The sequence below is a fragment of the Saimiri boliviensis genome, chromosome 7, assembly GCF_048565385.1.
Source record: "Saimiri boliviensis isolate mSaiBol1 chromosome 7, mSaiBol1.pri, whole genome shotgun sequence".
NCBI classification, from domain to species: domain Eukaryota; kingdom Metazoa; phylum Chordata; class Mammalia; order Primates; family Cebidae; genus Saimiri; species Saimiri boliviensis.
In genome coordinates, this window is record NC_133455.1 from 118,797,513 (window position 1) to 118,824,722 (window position 27,210).

The following is a 27,210-nucleotide window of genomic DNA, read 5'->3' on the forward strand; positions in this document are numbered from 1 at the left end:
GGGAGGGATAACATGGGGAGTAATGCCAGATATAGGTGATGGGGAGGAAGGCAGCAAACCACATTGCCATGTATGTACCTATGCAGCAATCTTGCATGTTCTTCACATGTACCCCAATACCTAAAATGCAATAAAATATGTATTAAAAAAATTTCGGAAACATAATGTTGAGTCCAGGAAGCCATAAATAAGAACATACGGGACTACATTTACATATGATAATAAGTAGGTAAAACTATGTTATGGAGTTAGGGTTGCATATCTAGATGGTAAGGTATAAAGACAATCAAGTAAATGATCATCATAAACTATATGTATTGCTTACCTCAGGAGATGTGAAGAAATGTTAGGGGCTTGAAAAGTAGCATAGAGGTGGACCTACACTCTTTGCAGTGTTCCATGTCGTGCCCTGCATGGCGGGTACGTAAGTGTTTATGATACTTTGTTGTGTTTACCATTTGTAAAACTACGTTAGATATTGATATCTCCATGTCTTTGGATTCAGTTTTTCTAAGATGAATTTCGTGTATGCCTCTGGTGGTTTGAGATGGACCAAGTTCTGCATCTTGAAGCTACAGTTTCACCAATTTAGGCTGGATCAGGCAGGGACAATCTGACTCCATTTGTTTCTTTTCTCCTTCTGGGAACAGTGTAGTAGCCAGGCAATGTTCTCCCGATAAATGGAACAGAGCAATGTAGACACCATCTCAAATCCCTGTGTAAATTCTCCCAATATTTCGTTCATCAAATAAGTTATGTGAGTAAACTGAGAATCCAGGGGCAAGGTAGTTACCTTACCTGTGGTGGGAGGATATTGCAAGATGAAATATCAAGAGGTGTAATACTTGGGAACATTTATAAAATCGATAAATATTTTAATGAAGCAATGTATACTTAAACATCAGATAGACTTGAGAGTAACTTTACTAGTGGGTTAAGCATGGGAGATACATGTTTGATACATATTTTTGTATGGGCTGAAAATGCTGAGTGGGAAAATAGGACTACTTTCACCAGGATGACCTCCTGGAAACCCATTTTCCATTTTGGAAATTTAACAAAATAATTCCTTCTATCCCAGAGGGGTGTTAAGTGTGTGTATGTGTGTGTGTGTGTGTGTTCGCTTGGTAACAATAAATTCATAAAAAGTATTGGTTGGCAGCAAGCAGATTTTAAGGTATATTGGCCTTTCTGTGTCTCTCAAAAAAACTTTGGATAATTTTGATAAAAATGTTTGGATTCTATGTATTTAAATCTAGTGTAAAAATCAGTCCATTACTGGTGATGATTCGAAGCTCTCTTTAACAATTTAGACATTTACTGTATGAACTATTTACTGAGTGGTAAAATTTCCCTAACAGCTAGAGTTGCTGAACACAAATTATGTATAGGTTAGACAAGCAAAACATTGCAAAACAATGAAAGAGAATATGTCTTTATTTGCATGCTGGCAAATGAATATTCAGGTTTCACTTCAACTTTAGTACAAATAATTCCGTCCTATTACAAGAACGGACATGGAATGAATAAGTTAATTTGAGCTGTTTTGAAAATAAGAGTGTTTCCCATAAAGACAGTATTAAATTCATCCATTAGCATAAGCTGGCATTTTTACTTGACATTAGTCACAGTATTTAAAAGTAAAAAGAATGTTAGGACACATAAAGAAATCAGGTATAAACAAATTTTAAGGTCAAGCCATTTAAGAAATTACAACCTGTGATATTAGGCTTGTATTTTTTTCTGTTCAGATATGATAACTTTTCTACACATTGTTGTTTCAATTCTCACAGTGGTCCTACTTGCTATTGGAAATTTTGCCATTGGGTTCATAGCACTGGTAAATTTTATTGGCTGGGCAAAGAGACAAAAGATCTCCTCAGCTGATCAAATTCTCATGGTTTACTCTGGATAGTATTGTTACAATGGTATTCACCTGTGTTGAATCCAGCTTCATATAGTTTAGAATTAAGAATTACTGTTTATAATGTCTGGACAGTAACCAACCATTTCAGCATCTGGCTTTCTTCTAGCCTCAGCACATTTTATTTGCTCAAGATTGCCAATTTAGACAACCTTATTTTTCTTCACCTTTAATATTAATCAATTTTTTTCAAACTGCCAAATTATACAAAATATGGTAATAAGTTTCTCAGAATTATGAAATTATGTGTATTTCACATATACATTTCCTGTGATCATGTTTTATTTGAAAAATTTATGATCTCTCTTTATAATTTTTAAGAACTGACAGCTTATGTCAAGAAATCATTGCTCCTTTCCACCGTGATTTGTACCACATATATGTACCACAGTGTGCTTGACTATCATTATTTGAACATCTAATTTTTGGATAAAAAGGATATTTAATTCTAAATCAATAATGAGGTTTTATCTTTGGAATAGTTTTTATTCCATCATTAATTATAATTTATGTTTCATTTAAGGTAAACAGAATTATTGTTAGAAATGTAAAATTCAAGGGTGACAAATATATTTAGAATACATTTTGTATATGTCTAATATAAATGGTACTGAGGAATGTTAGATTAGATGCAAGTATGTGAACAGTTGAGAAAAAAATTTATATAATAAGAATGACGAAAGCAAGGTAATTATGACTTCTTCAGTGCTGTCATCTCAATAGGCAGTTAAATATGCAATTTCTTCCGGTTTTTGAATTAAAGAAAAACTTTTTTTAAGTAGAGATCTGATGTCGAATATTTCAGTTTTTTTCCTAACCCACTTTAGAGCCTTTGACTTGCCAGTTGTCTCCTTTATCTTCCACATTTAAAATGCTTATTAAATGTTATGTGAAAGAACTCAAATCTTCCCATGTTAAAAAAAATCAGTGTAAATATGGCATAGAAATTATCGAACATAATGAAAGGAAACTTTCTGCAAATGTTAAAGTGTCATCTATCAAATCTATGTATTGATGATATAAAATGTCTTAAATGTATATCTTATTATAATCTTGTAGGCAATGAAATGAGAGAAAGTATATTGACATATTTAGTTAGAGTAACTTCTATTATAGTAAGGAAATGTATAACTGTGTTCAACAAATAGATTCTACATGACTGTATTAATTCTTGGTGTTATAAAATTTTTATAATGTTATCTAAAGCTTGAGATAAATGATCTCTACCTGTGATTTAGTTATTTGCTTATCACACATCTTTCCTGGTCCAATAAAACCAGAGATCATACAGAACTTGCTTACTGCTGACTCCCCAGACATAAAAGACGGCACGTAGAATAAGTGTTCAAAAATGATATTTTGATGAACAAATAAACTGGTGAATACATGAATAAATCAACTACATTGTGATGGTGAACCAATGAAAATGAAAGTCATCACAAAATCTATAGTGGCATGAATTTTCCCGTTCTGCTTTCAGGTTAAGATTACATGTTTATCCAAGAAGAAGCATTTCTTAGAGCAAAAGTATGGCTATTCCACAATTCTAGGGGAAATATCACTGTAATATAGACTTGATGAAGCTGTATCAGATGTGTGATGTGGAGACAAAGTAGAACATGAAAATCAGGTGGCACCTGTTACAGTACTTTTTAAAAAGCATAGTAAAGAGTTTTGTATATTTGCATGTATTTTTATTGTGAATGATATATTTGTATTATGATATTTTCTAGCTGGTTATTGTATAAACAGAAATGACATTTGATTTTAGAAAATTCAGTTAATTACCAAACATCTTACTACAATGTTATTTGCATATAGTTTTATTTAGTATCCTTCCTAAATAAATATTTTAATTGCCGTATTGTAAACTTACAGAAAAGTGAATGAACTATAATTATGGAACTGAATGAATATCTTAACCTCAGGGGTCTAGAACTAGAGACAGTGTCTGATATTAAAGTAATGACATTTATTTGAAAGGTAAGTCCAGGGCAGCAATGGTGGGGACATGTGGAAATTGAGGCAAGAGCAAATGTAAAACAATGTGTGGTGATTAAGATATGACAGTGCTGGTATTCACTACACAATGAGTGGAGAGAGACAGGGTGGTGGCCATCAGATACATGCACTTGGCTCCCAATACTTTTCCATAAGGGCTGCAAGGGGAAACTACAGCCGGCATTAGTCTGTGGAAGAGAAAGAGTAGGGAGAATGTATCTGTTCAGCTTTCATCTGTCTTCCATTTCCCCTGGCCCAGGGATTTCCTAAGGCAGAACTACCATCTCTGCTATTCTGCCTTCCATCATCCAGTCCCTGTGTTGTGGTTATGAAATTCAGACCTCATGCCCACTGTGTGGTGATCTGTTCAAGTCCAAAATGGAAGGATAATCTGGGTCAGGCGAAGTGTTGGCCAGGGGACTGGTAGACAGTTCACTCCTTGTGCCACTCAGATGTGCTCATGCCCTCCAGTCATGGCTGGCATATGACATATAAGCATATGACATGAGCAGTTGCACAAGGTCTTATGCTTAGAAGGGCTTGTGCTTAGACTCTCTGCTCGCATTAATGTTCTGCACCTGCTGTTTTGTTTTAGAGACAGAGGGCACTCCTTTGCTGAAGAGGTAATGGTCTTACGTTAATTCTCTAGGAGTTTGCTCTCCTCTCTCCTGTGGGCTTGACAGAGATATGCACAGAGTCCTATAACGCCCACTGTGCACGCCTCTAGCAGCTCTGAATTCTGCTGGATCATCTGGCACAATGGGCACAGCAGCTTGGGGCAGAGCCTGTATCTGTTGTAGAGCCCTTTTTTGTTCTGGGTTCCACCTGAGACTAGTAACCCTCAGGGAAGCTGTTAGTAAGTCAGAGCAGTATCCTCAAATGTGGCATATGTTGTCTCCCAAATTCAAATAGGCCCCCAAAACACTGTGCCTTTTCTTTAGTGATAGGAAGTATATATAGGGCAATATGCTATTCATTTTATTTTTTTATTGCATTTTAGGTTTGGGGGTACCTGTGAAGAACATGCAAGATTGTTGCATAGGTACACACATGGCAGTGTGATTTCCTCCCCATCACCTATATCTGGCATTTCTCCCCACGCTATCACTCCCCAACTCCCCACCGACAGACCCCAGTGTGTGATGCTTCCCTCCCTCTGTCCATGTGTTCTCACTGTTCAACAGCTGCCTATGAGTGAGGAGATGCGGTGTTTGATTTTCTGTTCTTGTGTCGGTTTGCTGAGAATGATGGACTGGACAGGGAAAATATGGCACACATACACCATGGACTACTATGCAGCCATAAAAATGATGAGTTCGTGGCCTTTGTAGGGACATGGATGAACCTGGAAGCAATTTACTTTAAAAAAGATGTCTTGACATGTGGACCAGGACCACTGCACCCCTAAAAACATCATCTGTTGTTTTAGGTTCCTGAATCAGCCGAGGTTTATCTCTTCTTCTGGTATTTTATTTCTGTTTGACGTTATAGTATTTTACTATAAGGAACTTCCTACTTTTTGCTTATGGGTACTACTTAATGTAATATTATTAATATATTGAATGATGTTTTGCAAAATGTCAACTAAACTGAAAGTAGATGTGACATAGCCCTGACACAAAACACTGAAGCAGTGGTATTGTTCTTACTATATTTACCAGAAGCTATGCTCTGCTCAGTGAATATGCCACATCCTGGAGAGCATTTGCAAGTGCAATTTAAGTTTATGGTAATCTGCAATTCATGGTATAATTTATCTGGTATTTGCAGAGACCAGATGGGTTAGCTCAATAGGGATATGAATAGGACTGCCACCCCCGACCCCCGTAACTTTTAAGTTTGTTGTGGTGTCAGTGATTGATTCTATTTCTTGAAGAATACAGTTATTAATTTTTCATCTTGGTCTTGCCATGAGTGATGAGTTTCAGAGGCTTCTGCTTGTTTCTCCTTACAAAAATGCCCCTAAGTATACAGGTCAGGAAACAATGTGAGAGTTCTGCCAGCTGCTGAATCTATCCATTTCAATTACACATTCAGAGAGAGGTGATAATGACAAACTCATTAGGTCCACCTTGGGATGGTCATGAGCCAAAGCTCTAGGTGGCATCTGACCAAAAACTCACTCTCCATCCCATGGACCAGAGTGTCTTTTTAGGTACCCAGATATTAGTGTTAGTTCAGGCCCCATACCTAAAACTCTCAGATAGTATGTTTGTTGTGTCTTTTCCTCTGGGTACTGTTAAATGGGAAATGGCTACAAGTGTTTGACTGAGCATCATATGAATACATCTTGGATGTTCTTGTGGTGAATTCTCAGTATCCTTTCTCAATGGAACTTAAGCTCCCCTTCCAATTACTGAACTCTGGTTCTCTGAATTGGCTCAGTTCTGAGAACTGATCACTGGGTTTATAGCTTTCTTCATTAAAATCTCTGTATTTCCCCAAACAGCTCAACTGAGCTTTATCCAGATACTGTATGCCTTATACACAGTAGGCGGAAGTCTTTTGTAGTTGGTGACAATTCAAAGGCTGACTTCAGGAATCAGCTTTCCAACTCTGCTTTTCTCTTGTTTTATAAGTGTTTATAAAAGTATAAAGCCTCTTCAACTGTTGGCTTATAAACCCATTTCAACATGGCTGTTGCTGTCAGCACTTCATTGAATCCAGTGTTTGCAAGATCACTAGTGAGTCTGTGTTACCAATTATTAGTCTTCATCTTGCATGCTCTATCAGCAGCATTGAACATCGTGGTTTGTACTTCTCTTAGTCTTCTTTCCCAACCTCATCTTTGTTACCTGAACATAGCCAGGCCAGGGTGACCTTCCTCTCTCTACAAGGATAGTATGTTTGTACTTCTAGCCTTAGGGATTTTTCCTTAATATTTGCCCATGCTAGCTGAGTTTGCCTTTTCAATAGTTCTCTTGACTAAATGTAAGGTAATTTTCAAGATATTTTAGTTTTATTTTATTTTATTTTTGCTCAGCATTGCTTCAGGGGACTGAAGGTGAAGGATCAGTTCTTCACAGTGGAATATCTTACATCTTTCTCTGTCATCTTTGAAGTTTATGATGCATATTTTTCTACTTTCTTTGGTAACTGTTGCTGAATTTGTTTCATTGGTGCTTTGCTCACTTTACTTACTTTTATAGCAATTGAAGAAGAATGATTGTGCCATGCTACTTAGTTCCCCATCTTGGCTAGACAGTATGTCATCCTTTGATTGGTGCCTGTAGTGAGGATCATGGAGCACACGTTGCTGGGAGAATGAGTGCATGTGGAAAAAACGTCAAGGTATTTAGTGCTGATGAACCAATGTGCCCTGCTGGGCAGGGGAGAGGCACAGAATAAGGATTCTTGCTTTGTGGACAAACTCATTCAAACACAGTGGCTGCTTTATGAGACAACAAATAGATTTCCACGTCTTCTCACATGTACAGAAAAAGTATTTCCAAAGTTTCCAAAATATTTACATTGAATACTATTTAATATAAACTTGCAAGTCTTTTAAAATGTGTTTAAAACTATCACAGTACTAAACATGAACTAGATGCATAATACATGTTGAAAATAAAAAGCCTGAATTATTAAAGTGAAAAGAGAAAAAGATTTGGATCCCAAATAAGCGTACGTGTTTGTGTACGTGTGTGTGTGCATGCACACATGTTTGGTGTGCTTATACTTGTAAAAAGTAAAATAATAGAAAAGTATTATTCTTGGTACCCAGCATTCTAGGAATAATGTCTTCCACAAAATTATTAGAAAGTTCCGCTACTTTTTAGAAGGCGCTTTGGATAATTATGAATAAGTCCCCTTTACAGACCTAACCTTTAAAAAACCATTGGATTTTTCATTATTTTCTTTATTTTTATTGTAAATTGACATATTTTAGTTACATATATTTATGGGGTATTAGGTGATGTTATGATTTATGAATGTGGAATAATTAAATGAAACTAATGAACATATTCAAATGATATATTAACAAATGATAGGTAACAAATACTTATCTTTTTTTATGGTCAGAACATTTGAAATTTACTCCTTCAGCAATTTTGTAATGTACAATACACTGCTATTAACCATATTCACAATGCTGTTCAATAGATCTCAAAAAAGCAAAACAAATTTTATTCCTCTTGTCTAAGGCTCTGTACTCGTTAATAATCATCTCCCCATTTGTCCCCACCCAAACTCGGAAGTATGTAAAAAATCTCAGTGCTTAGGATGTTCCATATACCAATTTTTGTAATCATACTTCTCTCTCCAAAATATGTAGATAAGACCAAAAAACAAAACAATGAAAATAAATGTCTTTATTTGCATGTTAGCAAAATGAGAATTCAGTGTTTCCTTTGCCACCAACTACAAACAAAAGACTTCAGCCTACTGTGTATAAGGCACACAGTATCTGGATGAAGCTCAGCTGAGCTGTTTGGGGAAATACAGAGATTTTCATGAAGAAAGTTATAAACAGAGTGATTAGCAAATCTTGGTGGTTGCTGGTTTAACAATATATACACGAGTTTTTTTTTTTTTTAAGGACTATATTATCGAATTTTCAAGAATCAGATATACAGTAGCATTTTAGATGAATCCATTAAGAAGTCTTCAGCAGTGATATTAGACATTGGAGTATTCTCTTACAGGCAATGAGTGATGTCATAAAGAGCACATTAACATTCATTTTCATTGTGGAATTTATAATTGGAAATTTAGGAAATGGTTTCATAGCACTGGTGAACTGTATCAATTGGGTCAAGAGAAGAAAGATCTCTTTAGCTGATCAGATTCTTACTGCTTTGGCAATCTCCAGAATTGGTCTGGTTTGATTAATATTTGTAAGTTGGTATGTATCTGTGCTTCACCCAGCTTTATTTTTGACTGAAAAAATGTTAAGAATATTTATTAATACCTGGACGGTGACCAATCATTTTAGTGTCTGGTTTGCTACAAGTCTCACTACTTGTTATTTTTTCAAGATAGCCAATTTTTCTAACTCGATTTTTCTCTACCTGAAGTGGCGAGTTAAAAAGGTGGTTTTAGTGCTGCTTCTTGTAACTTTGGTTCTTTTGTTTTCAAATATTGCACTGATAAACGTCCATGTAAATGCCAGGATCAATGAAGATAGAGAAAACAGGACTTGCAGTTCTGGTTCAATTAACTTTGCACGATTTTCCAGCCCTATTTTATTAATCAGCACTGTGTTCTTTTTGATACCCTTTACTTTGTCCCTGGCAAATGTTCTTCTGCTCATCTTCTCCTTGTGGAAACATCTCAAGAAGATGCACCACACTGTCAAACGATCCGGAGACGCCAGCACCGAGGCCCACAGAAAAGTCATACAAATTGTGATCACTTCCCTCCTACTCTACGCCATTTTCTCTGTGTCTTTTTTCATACCACTTTGGATCTCTGAATTGTTGGAAGAAAATCTAATTTTTATTTTTTGCCACGTATTGACAATATCTTATCCTTCAGGTCACTCATGTGTCCTGATTCTTGGAAACAAGTAGCTGAGACAGGCCTCTCTGTCAGCGCTGCGATGGCTGACGTGCAGGTTCAAAGATGGGGAGGCCTCAGGCCATAGAGAATTTAGGGAATCATCTTGAATATATTAGAAAGAAATAAGAAATTCTTATATGTTATATAAATTTATACTTCCTCAAGTTTCTTTCATTTTATATAACTTTGTGAATTTTACAAAGGTATGTTTGGAATTAACACCATTCAAACTATCACAAATTACAATATAAGAAAGTATGTATATTTACCATACATGAAAGAATGTGAATTCCATAAAGAGTTCTAATACAAACAGATAATACAAATTTTGTATCAATCATTAACCTTTTTTGAGATTTTTAAATGAGAAACCTATAATGTGTATTGTATGGATGTGACACAGTTATTAAAAACAGGGCTGCTTAAACCTACGTCTCAATCTGATAGATAAAGCACATAAAATAATATGAAATTTTAGTACCATATTAAATTTTCTTAATTTTTGTACAATATTTAGCACCTGATTAATGTGTATACAAAAAAGTAATTGGCTTTGTGTGTTGAATTAGAAGCCAGCTGTTTTACTAAACTATCATGTGCTTTGTTCATTCTCTTGTCTTTGCAGATAGAAAATTTTATCATCTGCATGTAGTGATTTATAATGATTATTTTACTTTTTCATTTTAGTACTTAGAATTCTTTTTTTTTGGTGTCTATTTCTATAATGAAATGCTTTGAACATTCAAAGTGTTAAGTAATTGAAGTGGTAACTGCTATCTTTGCAAATGGAGTGTTTTTTAGTGTTTTAACAATAAACATTATACTGACTTTAGCTTTTAGATAAATTCTTTTAAAAATAATCTTCAGAGAGAATCTTTGTCTTCTTCTTTTTCTCTGTGCGGTATTATAATAAAACCTCTGTTAAAAACATCGATTTTTTTTGCTGTTTATTAAGATGATCATATTTTCCCTTTCCTCTGGCCAATTAAAATACAATATTTGTTAATGGTGTACATAAAACAGTGATATGTCTTCCAGTTTATGCATTCTATATTTAATAAAATACAATATACATATTCGTACACACACATACACCCAGACAGAGAGAGACAGAGACAGAGACAGGAATAAAATTGTGACCTTAGAGGCAAATTGGAATTCAGAAAGTAATTCCAAGGTAATGAGAGGTAATCTCCAAAAGGAGAAAATAATCCCAATTTGAATAACATAAAAATCTCATCAAAAAATTGTATACCAGAAGACAATTGATTCATTTTACATGGGCTAAGGTATGTAACTATAACATGAATTCTTTGCTACAAATTTGTTCTGGGGTTTGAATTAAATAATATCATTCCCCGCTCCTCTTAAAAAAAGACGAGGGCTATTTACTAAACAGAAAGACTGTTATGGACTGACTTGTTTGTCTCCAAAATTCATGTGTTGAAGCCCATACTCTAGATGTGACTGTATTTGGAAATAAGGCCTTCAAGTAGGTATTTAAGTTTAAATTAGGTCATACAGTGAGGCCCTAATGCAACATGACTAGTGTCTTTATAAGAAGAGAAAGAAACGGGCATCTGTGGGCACAGAGAAAAGACAGTGATGTATGATTCCATTTATATACCATTCTAGAATTTGGAAATAAAGTGACAGAAAGCAGATCCATGGTTGCCTGGGAACTAGGGGTTTGATAAAGACTGGGCAGCGGTAAGCAGGAGGAATAACACAGGATCGTAAAGGAAACTTTTGGGGGTAATATATATCTTTGTTACCTGATTATGGTGATGATGGCTTCACGTGTGATGAGCAGGAAATTGTGCACTTTATATATGTACAACTTATTGCATGTCAAGTATACCTCAAGTGATGCATCACAAGCAGTTCAGGGGGAAAAACTGCAGACAAATATGAATTCTTAGAAACCTCCTCTTTGCAACTTGAGAAGAATCAAATCTCATTATTTCCTATTCTTATTTTTTGATCTTAGCCTGGGCCTTATGTTTACTGGAATGAAATATTTAGGAATTCTTGTTGTCTTATCTACCTTCATGGCTTGTCTTCCCCAATACTTAAGTTTTTAAGGGCACAGTGCTGCAGGGGTGTGTGTATTCGTGTGTGTGTGTGTGTGTGGTGGGGGATAGGAGAGCAATAACAGAGTGAGCTCCTCTGAGGTGAGTTCTACCTTTCCTGGGGCCTAGGTTCAGGCTCCTCATCATGAAAGTTCAGTTTTTGAGCCTACTCTACTACCCCATTTACATTATTGTGGGGGTTGGTGTATTCCTCAAATTCGGCTCAATATCCTGGAAGATGCCAAGTCTGTAATGCCCATCCTGCCTCTGCCTGGGTCATGTGTTGGGGCTCCTATCCTTCAAGTTTCCTATCCTTAAAATTTCTTATTTTTGCCTCCTTAACATCTCAATCTGGATCCCTCCAAATTCGGGAATAATATTGACAATTCTATAGGGCTTTGCTAATGTATTGCTTCTCTATTGCTGTAAAGATTTTCTTCGAGAAATAAGAATATATTGCAGTTTAAGTCCACCATGTTGTTTAGGAAACCTGTACTTACTTACTTTGGAGTAAGATTAAACAGCCATAGAGCAGACGTCGTTCAGCAGAGGTGTGGAGAAGCTGAATAAAACCCAAAGGCCTTTGATAACTATAGGAAAGTGAGTAACACCGAGTAGTGAAGAAGCACAAAATGAGGACTATTCATGCTCTGCCGATGGCCATCTGCATTCTCAGTATTGTCCATATTTGGCTTTAACTAAGAGATTGCTTTGTGGAATTAATATAGAGTTCTATCAGTTTTCATAAGCCCTATAAATGGTTCTCAAAGTTTCCTGGATATTTTCACTTATGTATTAGAGAATATCAAGAATAATTATGTTTTAAGAATATTTTGATATCTAATTTTTTAAATGGCAGGAGAAGCTTAATAAATATAAATGAAGGAAGAAATAATTATTAGAAAATCAACGGTTTTGAATCCATATGATTTCTGGAGCTCTATATTCTTATTGCCAAAAAGAATGCAGTGACTTCTGGGCAATAATCCCACGAGGTTGTTCTGCAAGTTTTGTGTTTATGGGCACTTGCAAACAACTCATTGATAAATAAATGTAAATTATCAGCACTCAGCATTTAGGAGTTACAGCTTCTCTGGATTCATTTAGGAAACTTGAATGCCTTGAATTACAAGATCTTTGGATAAACTATGAAAATATCCCTTCAGTCTTCCCTCAGCATTCCTCAGTGGAGATGATTTTAGTGCTCACCACACTCCATCTACTAATTTAGATATTTATTAAATGTTAAAGTTCTATGCACTGAATTTTAATATCATTCATAACAATTAAAATTAATGAGCAAATTGTGTAGAGATTAGATAAAGCAAATGTGCAAAATGATGACAGAGAATTGTCGTTATTTGCCTGTTAACAAATGAAAATTCAGTTTTTTCTTTCATCATCAAGTGTGAGAAATTTCTCTTTACATGCACTATCTGGATCCGAGTGCAGCTAGCTGGCCAGGGCAAAATAATCTTTCTGTGAAAAAAGCTATGTGGCCATTCATTAGTACAGCTTAGTGCTTTCTGCTTTCATACTGAGCTTATGGTTTTTGTTTTTAAGGAGGAAATTAACTGTACATCCATAAGTATGTATGCCATGGACATGTGGTAGATCAAGGAATTGTCAGCATTGCAGTGAGGCATTGGAGCTCTTTCTTTGCAGCCATGCTAAATGCCTTACATAGTCTCTTCACTATAATAATAAATAGAGAATTCCTAATTGGAATTTTAGAGAATGGATTCATTATACTGGTGAACTGCATTGAGTGGCTCAATGTGCAGAAGGGCTCTTAGAATGCTCACTGCTTTGGCTATCTTCACAATTTGTCTGATTTTGGTAATAATGGTGAAAAGTTTTATATAGAAGAGCTGTACTTATCTTTACAGATGAGTACAAAGAAAGTTATGTTTGCTATTACTGGAACTGTGGCCGATCGTTTTAGCATCTGGCTTGCCAGAAGCCTCATCCTCTTATTTTCTCAAGATAGTCAATTTTTCAAATCCTGCATTTCTTCACTTGAGGCATAGAGTCGAAATTGTAATTCTGGTCCTACTGTTAGGTCCGTTAGTCTCATTCCATTTTAATCTTACCATGGCCAGCATGTATCTTAATATCTGGGTATATCCATGTGAAAGAAATATCACTTCAAATTCTGAAAGGAGTGACATTGTAAAGTTCATAAAACTGATTATATTTACCTTCTTACCCTTTTCTCTATCCTTAAATATTTTTCTCTTGTTAATCTCCCTATGGAAATATCTAAAAAATCTGAAGCTTAATGCAATGGAATTCAGAGATCCTAGAGTCAAGGCCAATATTCTTACATCGTGATTATATCTGTGATGTTTTCCTCTTATTATTTGCTATTTACTTTCTGGATCTTCTTGTAGCAATTTTCCACTCTGAGGTGATACACAGCAAACGGGCTCTTAGGCTTAGCCAGGCTATTGCAAATGCTTATGCTGGTTCTGGGACACAGTAGGCTACAAAAGGTAGCTCTCTTTCCGTGCTTTGTCAGGTTAGGTGTGGTTGAAAGCTGGGAGACCCTCACATTCGTAGGCCATTCTGGTGACTATCTCATGCAATCTGGAAAAAAAATGTTAAAAAAATTCTTGTTTGGCATTTTGTCCTCCTTTTCGGATTCTTCTACCATGTGTGATATTGAATAATTTTTAAATACTTATCATAAAAATGCTCTTATCTACAGCTATTAAATGTTATTGCATGTATATGTAGAATTTTTATACAACTGAAAAAATATTACATAGATTAATCCTGTTTTTGTAGCCTGATGAAGTAAAAGAAAGCCTGGACACAGAGTAGTTCAATAAATTTTTAATCAACTAACAATTGAATAAATGATTGAATTAACTCTATACAGGAGGACAGCAAGAGCAAACTTACTTCACTGAAACATGAAGCTTGCATGTCATAGATGCTTTCCAGACCTGGCTTATGTGTTTATATGTATACTTTCTGAATTCAAGAATTTCCAGCAGCCAGAGCTTCACCTGTGGTGAAGCTAATACGCCACTAGGGGGAACACATCACTTGGAAAGAAGCTGTTATAATCGGAAGTGGAAATAAATTAGAATAAAACAATCGGATGGTTGCTATCACAACGACATTAAAAATTTGAAGGCTACATCTTTTGGTTCCTTTGTGAATGATCACTTACTTAAAATATTTACTAGCTGGGTATTGTGTAATCACCAATAATTTTTGAAAATTGAATTAATCAGTTATTTATAATTTTAATATTAAATTTTATATTAATTACAGTGGATTTCCTTCCTTTCCCTTTTTACATCAGGGGATTCTTTTGTTAATTTTTGGATAGTAAAACAGATCTGCTTGTGGTGATAATTTTACTCATTCTATTTGAATATGTAGTTTTTTTATGTGCTTGTTTGTCTAATGCTAAATAAGATCTTTCTCTTTCTAATTACCCACATTGATAAGCTTTTCCTTTGTACCTTTTTATTAGATAATTTTTCAGTGTGTTGCAGATACACGTAAGGTTAGCAGTTACTTTTGAGGTACATTATTTTAATCATGGTCAGAAGGCTACTTGAACTATTTTACAAGAATTGCTTTTTAAAAAATATATTAAATATTATCAAAGACAACGTTGGCATCTTTCGAGATGATCGTATATATTTTTTTCCTCTGCTGACTCCCTTATCCAAAACAAATAATGAACATTCCTTAACAGTCTTAGAATCAAGTCTGCTTGGTCATTTAACTAATATATCACTTCAATTTGTTTGAAATTATTTAGTTTTTAAAGTGAGATTTATAATTTTTACCTTTGTTAGAGTTGTCATATCAAAATTATTATTTTCTTTCAAGACTTTTGGGTATTTCTCTTCCTTTCAATATTTTGCATAAATCATCATATTAAAGGACTGCCTGTTAGTTGAGGAATCTCCCATGAAGGTACTTTCGGGAGGAGTGAATTCTCTGTTAAATTTCACAATATTTTACTTAGATATGAAGTACTATAACATGTTCAATATGTTGTTAAGGTCATTTTATATATAAATCACTCTGTGTTGTATATCTGTAAAAACTGTGTTCAGTTTTTCCTGTTTGCTTTTCAGAATGGTAGAAAAAAGTACCATCTTTTAAAACAGTTGTTTAGGCTTTACCTAATTACTCTGAAGATTATTTTCACAGACTTCTGTGAATTTCATTGGACTTTCAAGAAGTTATTACTATTAATACAAAATTTATGAATCATTTCTTCTTATTTAATATTTTTAATTTTCATTAATTCTTATTTCTGCTCTCCCAAGTGTATTTTATCTCTCTTTTTAAATTATTTGAGCTTATTGCTTACTTAATTTATTTTCAGTCCTCCCTGTTTCATTATAAAACCATCAATTTCTAAAATAGTTTCTGACTCTTTTATAGAAGACAGAGAAGGAAAGAAACAGTGGAACTCCTTCTCCAGGCAGATGACTTAATTAGGACAAGGAGGAGAGAAGCTTGCTGGAAACATCAAGGAGAAGGGGTCCTGGATGTTCATACAACATGCACATGGCTCTCAGATTCCAGACACTCAGAAAGAGACACCACAATCAGAAATTGCAAGCTGATTATTTTATTGGTATATTGAAGTTAGAGCATGACCACATTATATTTCATGACATTCGAAACACTGTTATCTTCTTACTCACTTCCTGAAAAAGACAAACAAGGAGGATTATAGACAAAACCTGACATGGCAGGAAATGTCTAATCCCTCACTGGTGTTACTGCAGTGAGGAAGATGCCAGCCCATTCTCTTGCCCTCTATCCCTTCTACAGCGTCTGCTATCCTTAATAATATTTTCTTTGTTCACATCTTTTATACCATTGCACGTAAAGTGCTTTAAACTATTGCTTCAATAAAGAGGAGAAACGATTATTGTTAGGCTGTTCGTGCTTTGTGGCTGTTGGATATGTTAAAGGTTATTTTTACAAAGATGGGCATGGTGACATCCTGTAATAGCGAGAATGTGAAACCAACCTCAATGTCCAGTGTTACAGATTGGTTAAATAAATTATGGAGCAACCAAACAATAGCATAGTATACAATCGTAAAACCAAACTAACTGATAAACACTGAAGAGATCTGAATGAACTCATGTGGAAGTTTTCTAAGAAATAAATTTTTCTAATGAGTAAGACAAAGATCTGAATATAAAGTATGGTATCAGTGGTGGGGAAAAAAGGCATTATATATATTTATGTAGGAATAAATATTTCAAAGAGATGGATCCACAAAGTAAAAAATGTTCAGTTCAGTGAGATTAGTTTTTGTTAGCTTATGCATGCATGATTTAAATGTATTTTTAAAAAATGAGATACCACTTAAAAGCTGAAAGTCCAAGGACCATTTAGCAGGAATACTGGACTTGAAAGGCTGGTGTGAGGCAGGACTGAGCAAGGAGTGTTCAGGTGAGAACTTTAAATAAATGGGAGGTCTTTGAATTTGAGGAAAGAACACAGAGCGCCAGAGGGAGAACACGGTTCTACATCCTCACTGTCAACCATTCATAGGAGAGGTAATTTGAAGACAGTGATTCTCAAAATCAGAACTGCCTTCAAGCGATTGTTTAAAAACAAGGTCTTACTATCCTGCCCCAGACTATCTGAACAAAAATCTTTAGAAATGTGTTCCTGGACAAGGCAATATTAACAGGCTTTCAGTGGATTCATTGGCACAATGAAGCTGGAGAACTGTAGTAGTTGGGGCCTTTGATGGAGTTTAAACTGGAATCATACCTGTCATTGAAGCCTAGATTACTGGGGAGGCTGCCCCTGTTGTGGGGGTGGTCCTGGAGGAGGTGGTGGACCGTGGTGGTGGTGGCCTCCTTGTGGGGGTGGTCCTTGTGACCTTCCTGGAGGAGGTGGTGGGCCGTGGTGGTGGTGGCCTCCTTGTGGGGGTGGTCCTTGTGACCTTCCTGGAGGAGGTGGTGGGCCATGGTGGTGGTGGCCTCCTTGTGGGGGTGGTCCCTGCTGAGGAGCATCATCCTGGTTTCCATCACCAGGAGGGGGTCTAGGTGGGTGTCCTCCAAGAGGTGGTTTCTGATTCTCCTCATCTGGGCTCTGGTTAGAGTCCCCTTCATCTGTGTGAGTTGAAACCAGAAGAGCTGAGCTCAGAGCTGGAAGACCCTCCTGTCTTCATACCTCTCTGTGTTCACCACACGACCCATGTCTCCCTGACCTGCCTCTCAACTGTCAGCCTCCCGCCTTTCCAAGGCTTCCTGATTAGAACTCCTCTTAATTCACATAAGGGTGGTGAAAAATCAAATGCCTTTGCTCATGGTCCCCAGAATCAAGGTTGGGAGGAAATTGTTTCTATCTCTGGGGGCACTAATATTAGTCAATTCCTGAGAAGAAAATAACGGTAAGAAGACACTGGAGAACTGATCTATTCTTCAGGAAAAAAATGGAGACAAAGTTTACTGAGAATTTATTGGGATTTACCTGATATTAGGGAGGGAACGTCTTCCTGGCTGACATCTAGAAAAGAAGTACAGGATGATGGGAAAAGTTACTTCGTGAATCTTTCAGGGCTCATAGTGTTCTATGAGGAAAAGGGACTTCTGATCACACCCTGTGCATCCCCTAAGTGACCTCATCAGCCACTGTCTGTGATGCTGCTGGAAGTGGAGGAAGACGTGAGGGGAGCACGGCTGTTACCATGCTGAGCATCAACCAGGAACTCAACATGCAAGGGCCCCTGTTTGTCCTCCCTGTGATTCCTCAAGCCTTAGTGCTTATTTAGTTCAACTGCCCTGAGTATTTCAATGTCATACTTGGAAATTCTTCTGCCCTCTTCTGTAAACATGTTGCTGATGTTTGTGAGCTTTCTCAATAAGGGCCACCAGGAAATACCATTTGGAGACATACAATCCTACACATGCCATTCCCAGCACATTGAAATACTACACATAGGGGAGAGAAAAATGACAGTGTTTCACTCTGTCGACAAAGCCAACGTTTTACCCATTTCTCTCTCTCTGCAGTAGGTCTCATAGTTGTTTATATTCTTCACTGATGCTGATCCACTGTGCAGCAAGGCCAGCATCATCCCTGTATACTGAGATCAGTACAGGATCTTCACAGCTGGACTTCCCTGAATCTATCTTGCACTCTCCATTGCATCTTTCAAGGCAGTCTCAAGTCTCTCTAAATGCAAATCTCATTCTGTCTCTCCCCTGGCACAAATTATTTATTGGGTTCTATTTGTGAAATAAACAAATTATGAGACCTTGGTGAGGAATGAGGGCACAACAGGTCTTCTGATCCTTGGCATGAGAACTCTGCAGTGCCATCTGCTTTCTCATCCTCCTCTCTTCCCTTCACTATCCCCCTCTATAGCGTGAGCTTCTAAACCCCATTCAGAGCTCAGAGCCACATGATCTTGCCCCAATTTGTCTTACCTTCATTTAAGCTCTGAGCTGAGCTCACGGCCAGCAGGGCCACTGACAGCAGAATCACAAGCATCTTGCAGGAGGCTCTGGTGTTGCTCCCAGCTTTGTGTTGAGAGAAAACATGGCAGCTCCCTTTATAAAGACAAGCAGAACAATGGCACCTTTGAGCTCCCTACTGGGTAGAGACTGGGTTCTGCTTTGCTTACTTCAGGTCAAGTGTATCCCCTCATTTCTTTTGGGATTTTAGCCCAGCAGGAAGGGCTGGGTAGGATGTTGTTGGTGTCTCATTTTTTAAAGGCACAACTTATGACTTGGACAAAGATTCTGATGGAACTGTGTCCAAGCACTCGGCACAGTGTCAGAATTGAACTTTAGATGTCATTTGGTTTTCAATCTGTTTGGTAGACTGCTATTCTGCTTCCCACTGTGCTTTTCGTTTCTACATATGTGTGTTTGTGTGTGTGTTGGGGATGAGGACGGTGATCCTACAGCTAACAGTGAAGATGATCACTATCTCTCACTCTTTTTATAGCCTATTTCCATCTCTCATGATGCGTGTGTATGAATAGTTTCGCATTTAGCTTAATTTTTCATGCAATAGATATGGTCTCTATGTATCTGTGATAATGTGTGGACGCAGCACACTCCCGGCACTAATAGGTGACAGAAAGCTGCTGTGCAGCCTGCACAGGCTACAGGAATTGTCCAAACTTCTGTGGTCTCACTGTGCTCAGGCAAGCTTGGTGCTGTACAACACAGGAAAGCTAAACAATTTGTATTCGTAAAATACCTTTGGGGTTATTAAGGCAAAACTGAACACAAAAACCACCAAGGAATTTCTAGGCCTGAACAAACTGAATACGTGGTTTCCTAAGTAAGCCACACGATGTCATATCGCTAAGACCTCCACTTTCTCCAGAATATTCTATAGAGTTCATCCTCTGCTTTATTTCCCCTCAGAAATACTGCATTCCCCACCACTGATAATTAAGTGGCCACAATTCAACAAGATTATTTGATATGCTTATCCAAGCCTCAAATGCATTGACTGGGCTTCTGTTTTTTACACAGTATTTATTTCACCCGTTTCATCAGAGTGTTATTTCACAAAGAGAATTTTTTCTGTGATATTCTAATATTAATTCCTCCTCATTTTCTTTCTAGTTCTTATTTGTTACATTTTATGTTCCGAGTCTACCTTGCCATGTGTAATTTTCTTCCTATATTTTTGTTTTCTCCCCACATGACTTTTGGAAAATATGCTTTATTTAATCTTCTAAGTAATGGTGTATGGTACTCCTTACTACCTTTATTTTCACTTTTGTCTATACAATTGTACAGTAAACTATTACGTTTGCACAAAGCCCTTTCAAGATCCTGGATTGGTAGTTCTCTTCTCAGCTGCTGATTAGTCTGTGATACCCTGAAATTTCCTGTTCATCAGTTCATAAAATATACTAGTCAGTATCACCAGCTGTCACTTACCATTTCAGACCTTGTGTAATTTTTCACTTTTTGTGCATGGCTAGTCTTAATTTGAGGATAGCTTTGTTGGAGGCATGACTAGGGAGGCCGTGACAGGAAGTCATAAAGACAAGCCCCTAGACAGGTGTGCCTGAGTGGATCCTCTGCTGTGCATTGGAGGATCTGGTCTGGCCCTTCTGAAGAGTTGCAGATAATAATACAGGAAGGCTTCCTAATAGATTAGATTTTGCTACAGACAACATCGTTCTTCTAAGAGACCCAGGCCGATTGGTATTTTCCCTTGAATTAAATAGACATATTTGAAGAGGGATTACATTCTTAATTGGCAGTTCTTCTCTGGCACTGTGGGAAGTGGATTCGTTCTAGCAGGCCTTTATGAGTTGTATCTTAGGCACAGAGTAGTTGTTTGATTCCAGCAGCTCCCACTGTGTTACTGGGATTATGGTCTCTGGTTTCACCAGATACTGTTTTCCACAGGGCCTGGAGATGAGCAGTCCTGCCTAGGTGACTTCAGGTCAACCATCATATCAAAAAGGAAGGTCAGAGTAAAGGAACAAAGAGAAGTGCCAGGCAGGTATTGCCTGATAATGTGGGCAACTAAGGAAGCTGCAGGCCTGGTGCAAGAAAGGTTTCTCCTTGGTAGGAGAGTACGGGAAAAGAACAGGTAATGCCCCTAAAGGTCACTCAGCTCAGGCCTGTTCCCTGACCTCCTCCAATGTCAGCAATCAGCAAAAGAGACTAGTGTATAGGAATCCTTAACTATCAGCTATGAACTCACCAGAGAGATCAAGTACAGAGATGATGGAAGAACTGAAAAGGACACTGTGAGTGAGGTTGGGTGGAAGGGAGAAGCAGGACTGCTGTGGGGGTTGGGGCGCCTAGAGGTGAGTGGCAGCCCTCAGCACTCTACTTGCCTTCTATATGGATGTTCGTATTCTGAGGTCCTGAAGGGTCAGTCTTCAACAAATGAAATTTTAGGAGTACTCTCTCATAACATATCCCAACATTTTCTTGGTCACTGACAGGCGTTTACCTAGTAGTCGTTCAAAAATTCTCACTTCCCTCGGGCACTACCCGTTACCAGATCTAATTGCCTCTGTCTTCAAAATACATCCCAAATATGACCACTTGTATGTTGTTTACTGGAAGGTGATTGTTCAGCCCATGGTGCTGTCTCCTGGAGGACTTTAACAGCCTCCAGCTGGTCTTGGTGACATTCTTCCCCCAGCACATCGCATATCACTTCCCTCACAACAGTCAGTTGTGAGTATTTAAAAGTAGAAATTAGGTCATATCACTGGCGCTTCAAATCCCTGTTTTTCCTTCTAAACTTAGGAAAAGATCCAAATTTCATACCTCAGCACTTTCACATCCTAATGCCTCCCTCTTTTTTGAAGACCCAGAAGCTCTCTGAATGGCACAGAAAGTAGAATTGTTTGGAGGAATGGCTGGGCATTCTTCAATTTTACCTTGCTGAGGCATTCTTCAACTTCACCTTGCTCTAGTTTGCTTAGAATACTAAAGGATGATTTGCCAGAAAGATGAACATTAACAGAGTGGATAAACTTCTCAGAGAGTGAGTGAATTGCATTGCGTCGCTTGTCTGGCAGTTTATGTGAATTGGAAGAATTACTGTATTCAATCTATCAGCGAAGCATTCTGATAGCACAGTTAGCAAATAAGCATAATAGTCTCTGAGACTTCAGCTTGATTTGACTTTCTAAAAATTTTTGATTACCCTGTTATGGTGGATTCTATATTTTTTAACTTGATGTCAATGTTCCATAAATATATATTATGTATTTCAAAATTATTTTCTATATTTCTGTTCTTTCCACCTATCCTAGCCAAATTGGTTATAATAGAAAACATTTTTTAAAAATTTTACTATATTCTACTTAATCATCAAAACCATTTTATTAGGGAGATATGATTGTTATTATTACCTTAGTTTTATAGATGACATGACTTAGGGACATACCAAGGTTTTTATAAAGGTAGTAAGTGGAATAGAGGCTGTCAGCTCTTAGAGCTTACTGTGCCCCACTATTTACTTGCAATTCATTTATTCATTTCAGTACAATGTGAGAGGGAATGAGGTCCAGAGAAGAAAAATAACTTCTGGCATTAGGAGATTATTAAGGTTATACTTTCCTAAGACCTTAACAGGTGGGGTGAGAAATATATTTTTTCAAGAGTAAATAAGTTTGTTTTAAATCATAAGTACATTTACATAGGCTTTCAGTACCTGTTTTTCTCTTTGCCTTCATGTAAAGATACTCACACAATTAATTCCTGTTTTTCTGTAATTACAAAAACGCTGTCCATGTAGATCCTCTATGTGCTTTCTTGATATATGCCACATGAATTTTTCTGGTGAACCATATTAGCATTGGCAATATGTGTGCATCTTCTTTCAAATGGACCAAACGTTGATTCTCATCACAATGAATGTAAAATTTTAGAAATTTAAGAGAGAGAATAATCAGAGATTTGTCTATGAAAGGATAAATTTGTATACCACTTGGACAGATTTCAGTTTTCTTCCTGAGAGTGTCTCCCATGTCCTGGTCCCAGAGCTGGTGGTACCAAAACAGGTCAGGGTCACTGATATCATTATCTAAGGTGTTATCTGAGCTTATGGTCTCATGACCAAGAAAATGAAGGAGTATGGACACAAAAGGGTGAGGTTGAAGCAAAAATTTAATAAGCAAAATAGGAAAGCTCCCTGTAGTGGAGAGGAGAGTCAGAATGGATTGCCATTTTTACAGTTGAATCCACAAGCCCTTATAAGAAACTGCTCTCATGTCAGTACCTATTTTTCTTAACTATAAAAATGTCAGCCAGGCATATTTGCTCACACCTATAATCCCAGCACTTTGGGAGGCTAAGGTGAGTGGATCACAAGGTCAAAAGTTTGAGACCAGCCTGGCCAACATGGTGAAACCACGTCTCTACTAAAACTACAAAAGAAAACAGCTGGGCGTGGTGGCTGGCACCTGTAATCCCAGTTACTCGGGAGGTTGAGGTAGGAGAATTGCTTGAACCCAGAAGACAGAGGTTGCAATGAGCTGGGATCGTACCACCGCACTCCACCCTGGGTGACAGAGCAAGACTCAGTCTTGGGAAAAAAAAAAAAAGGCGAGGGGTGTCTGCACAACACGCTCTTATGCATGTAGTTTTAAAAGAGGAATTTTGTTAAAGTGATTAATGAATGACTCACTTTTTTATGTAAACGTTTATGTTTTATCTTAGAAAAAAGATTTTGCCCCTCCTGCATAAGAACCGTAAAATACAACTGTATTTTGTTGATTTCAAAGTGCATATTTTTCAGTATGTAACATCTTTGGAAATTGGGATGTGTGACACGTTGTATTTTCCAAGGATGGTCACAATCATATTTTTCATCTTATCTTCTTAGAATGGAACCTTGACATCATCTCTTGAGGCGATGAAGTGTGATTTCCCCCCTTAAACTTGGGTAAAACTTTGTTACTGCTGTGACCAATAGAATATGTCAGAAGTGACGCTTTGTGTCTATTCAGTCTGGATCATAAAAATGTCTTGCAATTTCAGCTGGTTCTCTAAGGAAACTGCCACATGCTACGAGGAAGCCCATGCTGTGAGGCAGAGATGTAAAATTTGTTTTTCAAAATAATTGAATACCTCATTGTCCCCAAACAACATAGAATAACCAAGCTTTCTTCAGTGATTGAATTATTATCTGTATCATATATTGCATTTCTATACATGGATGGCTACATAGCTAAAGATTTATTCATCATTCATTTGTACCTACTATGGTGATATTTTAGATGCTTTTTTTTTTTTTTAACTTACATACCACTTTGATTATTTTTGCATGATGTTCACTCATCTGATGAGGGAATTAAATTACAATATAAACAAGTATCGTTCCCAAAGCCACATACTTTATAGGTATTAGTAGAGTTAGGAAATTCTATGAAGAGGGAACAAGAGAGAGAGAAAGAATGAGAGAGAGAGAGAGAGAGAGAGAGAGAGAGAGAGAGAGAATAACAGGATAATTTATTCACTAGAACAATTTAAAATACATAAAATCAAATAAGAAATTCAGAGGGCCCAGTTGAAGAAGAAAGACCAAACTTTGATGAAGATTATACACTATAATCTGAATACATGGAAGTTTCTGGAGAGGAAAATGCACTATTCCAAAAGCAGCCATTTTTTGGGTGTTCCTGTGTAAATTGATTGCCACATTGTCCTCTCTGATGTCTGGTTTTGGCTTTTCTGATTCACAAACTGATAATTTTCAATTTGTCATCCCAGGTCCACAGTTTTGTTACATTTGTTGTTTACCATCATCTCCTCTTTTATCCTCCTTGTCTTTGGGTATTTCTTTACTATAATTGTATAGGGACATAGGAAAAGAGCAGGACTAAGTACATGTGTTCCATACACTGTGCATTCCAGTACCCTAAGGATAAAAGAGCAAACAGTACACTTGTAAACAGCTTCTTCAAATGGTCCATGTATTTACTTTCTTTCTTTTTAAGTGTATTCAAGTTACTTTACAAGGCAGACGGCTATTACTGTGTTCCTAATTTTAACAGAAGAATCTGCAGCCTTTTCTTACTGAATGAATTGAAGGGAATGTGACCATGAGTTCATAATCAGATGTTGTTTTTCACAAGGATACTGAATAAACTCAACCTATCTTTAAACCCTAGAAACAATTTTCAGTGACAAACACCTTTTTAACACTCCAATAGGCTAACAAATATGGTTTTTATATGACAAAAGTACAGTTTCAAGCTAGTTAACCAAGTGTACAACTACCAAAACAAACATTTGTATATGATAAGAAAATATTTTGGGCAGGGCATGGTGGCTTACACCTGTAGTGCCAGCACTTTGGATGCCTAGATGGGCAGATCACTTGAGGTCAGGAGTTCGAGACCAGCCTGGCCAGCATGTGAAACCCCATCTCTACTGAAAATAGAAAAATTATCTTAGCATAGTGGCTTGCATTTGTAATCCCAGCTACTCCGGAGGCTGAGAAAAGAGAATCACTTGAATCAGGGAGGCGAAGGTTTCAGTGAGCCAAGATCGCACCACAGTACTCTAGCCTGGGTGACAGAATGAGATGCAGTCTTAAAAAAAACAAAAACAAAAACAAAAAAAACAAAAAACAAAAAAAATCCTGGATTTATTGATTTTTTGAAGGTTTTTTGTGTATCTCCTTCAGTTCTGCTCTGATGTTAGTTATTTCCCGTCTTCTGCTTGCTTTTGAGTTTTTTTGATCTCGCTCTTCTAGCTCTTTCAGTTTTAACAATAGGGTGTTGATTTTAAATCTTTCTTTGTTTCTCATATGGGCATTTATTGCTATAAATTTCCCTCTAGACACTGCTTTAAATGTGTCCCAGAGATTCTGGTACGTTGTGTCTTCATTCTCGTTGGTTTTGAGCAACATCTTTCTTTATTTCTGTCTTCATTTCATTGTTTATCCATTCATCATTCAGGAGCAAGTTGTTCCGTTTGCATGTGATTGTGCAGTTTTGAGTGCTTTTCTTAATCCTGAGTTCTAATTTGATTGCGCTGTGGTCTGAGACACTGTTTGTTTCCGTTCTTTTGCATTTGCTGAGGAGTGTATTACTTCCAATTGTGTAGTCAATTTTAGAGTAAGTGTGATGTGGTGCTGAGAAGAATGTGTATTGGGGTGGAGTGTTTGATAAATGTCTATTAGGTACTACAAGGCAACAGTAATCAAAACAGCATGGTACTGGTATCAAAACAGAGATATAGACCAATGGAATGAAACAGAGGCCTCAGAAACAACGCCACACATCTACAACCATCTGATCTTTGACAAACTGGACAGAAACAAGCAATGGGGAATGAATTCCCTGTTTAATAAATGGTGTTGGGAAGACTGTCTAGCCACATGCAGGAAGCTGAAACTGGACCCCTTCCTTACAGCTTATACAAAAATTAACTCCAGATGGATTAAAGGTTTAAACATAAGACCTAACACCATAAAAACCCTAGAAGAAAACCTAGGCAATACCATTCAGGACATAGGCATAGGCAAAGACTTCATGACTAAAACACCAAAAGTAATGGCAACAAGAGCCAAAATAGACAAATGGGATCTAATTAAACTTAAGAGCTTCTTCACAGCAAAAGAAGCAATCATTAGAGTGAACCGACAACCAACAGAATGGGAAAAAATTTTTGCAATCTCCCCATCTGACAAAGGGCTAGTATCTAGAATCTACAAAGAACTAAAACAGATTTACAAGAAAAAAACCAACAAACCCATTCAAAAGTGGGTGAAGGATTATAGACAGACACTTTTCAAAAGAAGACCCAGTGACCAACAAACATATGAAAAAATGCTCAGCATCACTGGTCAGTAGAGAAATGCAAATCAAAACCACATTTTGATACCGTATCACGCCAGTTAGAATGGCGATCATTAAAAAATCTGGAGACAAAAGATGCTGGAGAGAATGTGGAGAAATAGGAATGCTTTTTACACTGTTGGTGGAAGTATAAATTAGTTCAACCATTGTGGAAGACAGTGTGGCAATTCCTCAAGGATCTAGAAATAGAAAATCCATTTGACCCAGCAATCCCATTACTGGGTATATACTCAAAGGATTATAAATCACTATTATAAAGACACATGCACATGTATGTTCCTTGTTTTGCTGTTTACAATAGACCTAGAACCAACCCAAATGCCTATCAATGATAGACTGGAAAAAGAAATATGGCACATATACACCATGGAATACTGTGGAGCCATAAAAAA

The 27,210-nt window shown here is 37.0% G+C and overlaps 2 protein-coding genes across 2 annotated transcripts; one reads left to right on the top strand and one right to left on the bottom strand.

The window, feature by feature from the left end:
* Nucleotides 1-30: 30 nt before the first annotated feature.
* On the top strand, nt 31-26,829 carry TAS2R14 (taste 2 receptor member 14). Its single transcript, XM_074403278.1, is given in 1 exon segment — nt 31-26,829. A coding segment is annotated over 1 exon segment (960 nt). The 5' UTR covers nt 31-8,574; the 3' UTR covers nt 9,535-26,829.
* Nucleotides 17,293-19,018, bottom strand: PRH2 (proline rich protein HaeIII subfamily 2). Its single transcript, XM_074403285.1, has 3 exons — nt 18,939-19,018; nt 17,980-18,015; nt 17,293-17,618 (listed from the first exon to the last, which is right to left on the bottom strand). Exons 1-3 carry the CDS (start codon nt 19,000-19,002, stop codon nt 17,293-17,295), a joined length of 426 nt encoding a protein of 141 aa, XP_074259386.1. The 5' UTR covers nt 19,003-19,018.
* Nucleotides 26,830-27,210: the final 381 nt, after the last annotated feature.